The sequence below is a fragment of the Pteropus vampyrus genome, unplaced genomic scaffold (assembly GCF_000151845.1).
Source record: "Pteropus vampyrus isolate Shadow unplaced genomic scaffold, Pvam_2.0 Scaffold20, whole genome shotgun sequence".
NCBI classification, from domain to species: Eukaryota; Metazoa; Chordata; class Mammalia; order Chiroptera; family Pteropodidae; genus Pteropus; species Pteropus vampyrus.
Window position 1 is genome coordinate 13,547,421 of NW_011888801.1, and position 4,324 is coordinate 13,551,744.

At 35.7% G+C, this 4,324-nt stretch overlaps 1 protein-coding gene across 1 annotated transcript in view; it reads right to left on the minus strand.

Annotated features, from left to right (window-relative positions):
• The window catches only part of FRMPD2 (FERM and PDZ domain containing 2), a 95,147-nt gene that overhangs the window by 44,342 nt on the left and 46,481 nt on the right, over positions 1-4,324 (minus strand). Inside the window, exon 13 of the mRNA XM_011355460.1 lies at positions 1,862-2,009. Coding sequence (XP_011353762.1) covers positions 1,862-2,009 — 148 coding nt within the window. The remainder of the gene's footprint in view (positions 1-1,861; positions 2,010-4,324) is intronic.

Here is a 4,324-nt window from a genome sequence, read left to right on the forward strand (position 1 = left end):
AAGAAGAAAAAACATATATCAAAAACAGGAATAAAAATGGTAACAACTACATTCCTATCAATAAATATCTTAAATGGAAAAGAATTAAGTAATCCAACCAAAAGATAGAGTGACTGAAAGGATAAGAAAACAAGAACTCTACATATGCTGCCTACGAAAGACTCACTTCAGATTAAAAGACACACAGAGACTAAAAAGAAACCGATGGAAAAGATATTGCCTTGATGGACCTAGAAGTTATTTAAGTCAGACAGAGAAAGATAAACAGTATATGATTTCACTTAAATGCAGAATCTAAGGAATAAAAGGAACAAACTAATCAAAAACAGGCTCACAAATATAGTGGACAATTTGGTGACGGACAGAGGGGAGGGGAGTTTGGGGGGCTGGGAGAATAAGGTGAAGAGTTAAAGAAGTACAAATTAGTAGCTCATGGATGGTCACAGGGATAGGGAGCATGGCATAGGGAATGCAGTTAGCATTAATACATTGGCTAGGTGAAGGGTCAGGGGAGGGAGGGAGCAATTGGAGGGATTGTTTTATGAAATATATAGATGTCTAACCAATGTACTGTATACTTGAAACTAATTAAAATAAGTAAATGTTGAAAAAGAGAGAGTAGCTCTTAAATATTATCACCACAAAAAATATTATGTGAGGGAATGGAGGTGTTAACTACCTCATTGTGGTAATGATTTTGCAATATGTACATGTATCAAGTCATCACAGTGTACACCTTAAACTTAACGTATTTTATGTCAGTAATACTTGAATAAAGCTAGAGGAAAATAAAATAAAATAGCTTCGACCCAGACCAAAAAGAAAGAGAGACAGACAGAGAGACAGAGAGAGAGAGAAAAAGAGAGACACAGAGACAGAGAGATGGTCCAAAATAATCCTTTTAATGAAAATATTAGGTTTCTGAAAAACTCCTAAGATATAGAATTTGCAGCTTGAGAAAACAGTATATTGTGAGCAAAATAGGTTTAGAAGGACAAGTGAGCCCATAGAATCTTTATAAATATTTTATGTTCACTGATAGCAGGCAATAAAAGCAATACTGATGATGTTTCACATTGTATCTCAGCAATAGCAGGTAAGATATAATTAATTTGCATTAATTATCTGCAGCTCCCTGGAAACACCCCGGAATGGCCACACCATGATTTCAATTAAATATTTATATATTTTTTGGTTTTGCTGCAAATAATATGCCATCTTTATTTAATGTTTGATTCCATATCTAAAGTCTCAACAATTTTGTTTTCCAGTTGATCCCTTATCCCAGGACCCCAGGACCCAATGACACAGCTCCCATGTGAATTGGCTGGCACTGAACAAAATCTCCACAAGCAGGAGCTGCCATTACTACTCACGCTAAGCTATGAATGCTGGGTGTGAAGCTAGAAACATCACACACTCTAAACACTCTAAACTACTAGCACAGTTCAAACCTATCAGATGGCCAGTGTGCTCAGTTGAGGACACCAAGGCTCAATGAGAGTGTCTATAGTCACACAACTATTAAGTGGATTGTCCTGAGTCTCTTGGACTCCAGAAGTGACATTCCAAGCCAGGATTCTCAAACTTTTATGTACGTCTGAATCACCTGGGTTCTTTTTCAAATGCAGATTCTAATTCTAGATCTGAGGTGGGAGCCTGAGGTTCTGTAATGCTAGCAAGCTCCCAAGTGATGTGCATGCAAAGACCACTCTATCAATATGAAGGGTGAAACCTCTATATTATATCTCTCCCTTTTATAACTGGATAAAATAATAACAATTAGAGATCAACAGCCAATATGGTGTATCCAGCACTCAAATCCATATCTCTTCAGATTGAGGACACAGTGTCTACTCACCAGATGCAACTCGGGGAGCGTTCATCTGAGCATTAAAGCTATGCTGGGCAGAGCAGAGGCCCAGTAAATATTTACAGGTCTTAGCCGAATCTGTAACAAACGTGTGCTTTTTCCCAGTGATGCTGCTTGTGATGGTAAACTTCTTTCGCTAAAGGAAGCAAACATAAACTTTAATATATTGCTCATCTTTACCAATTAAAGCACTACTGTCCAGAGAGTAACAAATATTGGGCTTCAGTTCAATATCAAGTTTCTAGATATTGAAGTATTTGGCACACGTTGTCAGACTATGGCACAATATTTTATCTCACATTGATAGTAAGAGGAAAATCCCTCGTATTTTTTCTTCATTCACAAATCAAATGTTTATCAGGCAATTGCTATCTGCTAAATAGTGTGCTAGGTGAAAATATGAAATGAGTCAGGTACACCTTTGGCCCTCAGCAAAAAAGTGATCATAATCCTCAGTGTGCATTCTAAAGACCATTAAATATAAAAATAGTTTTCATTGTACAAACAAAATCTGAGCTAGCAGGGCTATAGAGAAGATAAAAGCACCATATGTATTCTCATATTTTTTGCTATTATGAGCCAGGCTCTATTCAAAGTGCTTTCTGGGTATTAATTCATTTCCTCCTCAAAGCTACAGAATGAGAGAAGTCTTAATATTATTCTTATGCTGAAAATGAGGGAACAGACCACCAGTTGTCAGAATGCAGCAGAGATTGAGGTCACATCAACAAGAAACACTTCCCACATTTATACCTTCAAGGCCCACATACAAAGTGATATTTGTACATCTTACTAGGATAAACTGGAAAGAATGATCTATACGGGGTTATCTATATGGATATTTGTGGAATAAATTCATAACTTTTTGCAATATCTAATTCTAATAAGAACAGTAAAACACAAATAGGTAACATTAAATATAAATTTACATACAACTTCCAAATTAAATCTGTATTCTAGATATTCTAGACATTTTCTTAAGAAACTTGAGCTTGAGCCTATAAAGATAACTTTATACATATAGGGTTTATGCTTGAAAGGACTCCCTGAAACTCCTAATCCTCTTTAATGCTGATCTCTTTTAATTCATGTTTGTCACCTTTTTTAAGAAACCCATGCACACAAGCCAGATACTAACAAAAGGCAGATTACACTACACTGCTTTTCTTTTTAGAAACTCCTTTTTCCCATTAGCCTAATTTTAGACAATTTGAGCATTCTCTAATATTCTTTTCTTTTATTGACCAGTGCAATATTGAACCTTCTTATACTAACGTGAATGGTTTTGAATTCAATTGAATTATATCTAGTACTTTTTAAATAATGCATTGTCTCAAACACTCATAGGTGCTGCCCTACTAGACTTAATAATTCTTCCTTAATATTAAATTATAATAATGCCTAAACTCCGCTAGTGGATCATTTTATCCACACTTTCCAAAGTTGAATATTTGCCTAGAATCCACCTACTTTGTCAGTATACATTCATATGCTTTCATACAGTCTTGACAATTTCATATTAAGTTCACTCAGGTATTGAAAATTTTTAGATAAGCCATTTAAAAAAATGTAATAGCTATTCTTTAACAAATCTGAAAAGAATCATTGTCACATATATATGTGTTCACACATGCATGCATACAAACATACCCCAATCTTTCTTTTCTTTTATAAACTCTCAGTAAAACTCTCTTTTGGGACATCAATCTTCTAAGGTATTAAACACCAGCAAGAATATAATTCTGATCCCATTTCTTAGCATAAAGCTAAAAAACAGTCTTGACTGTAGTGGTTCAGATTTTTTTTTCCATCTTGATAACATCATTTAATGGAAAATTCATATCTGTAGGCAAATTTTCATATGGATGAGCTGCTCTGTGAATGAGATGATGTATAACTTGAATCTCAGGGTTTTCAGCACAAACATGGGGAACTTATTTACACCCCTGTGGTTGCAGCACAAGCATATTTGGTGCTTCTGTAATGTTATAATTGTTTCAAAGCATTTGTTACAGTTTCAAATATTTCATCCCCAGCAGTTTTATTGCTGTTGCTGCTTGCTCACACTTTAGTTTGTTTGGTTGCTTTGATATGTCTTTGCAGAGCAATGATATTCTTCCAGGCAGAGGCAGATTTGCCATGAAGCTAATGAAGCTGAAGCTCCAGGGCCCTCACTTGCATAGGCCACTTCCTGGGAGGGAACTTGGCAGTGTCTTCACATTTTAATTTGGAAAATAAGATGCTTTAACCACAATCAGTTAACACCACTGACTCTTCTTTCCACTCCAGCTCATTCACACTTTCCTCACCATAGGTGGTGGAACATGGTATAGACACAGAGCCCACTAAGGAAAAACTGAGATGGGAATACATTCAATGTAGATTTAGTGGGATTTATTTGCGTGATTTGCAGTCTCTTCCACAATAATTTCTTGCCACTCATCCCAGAAT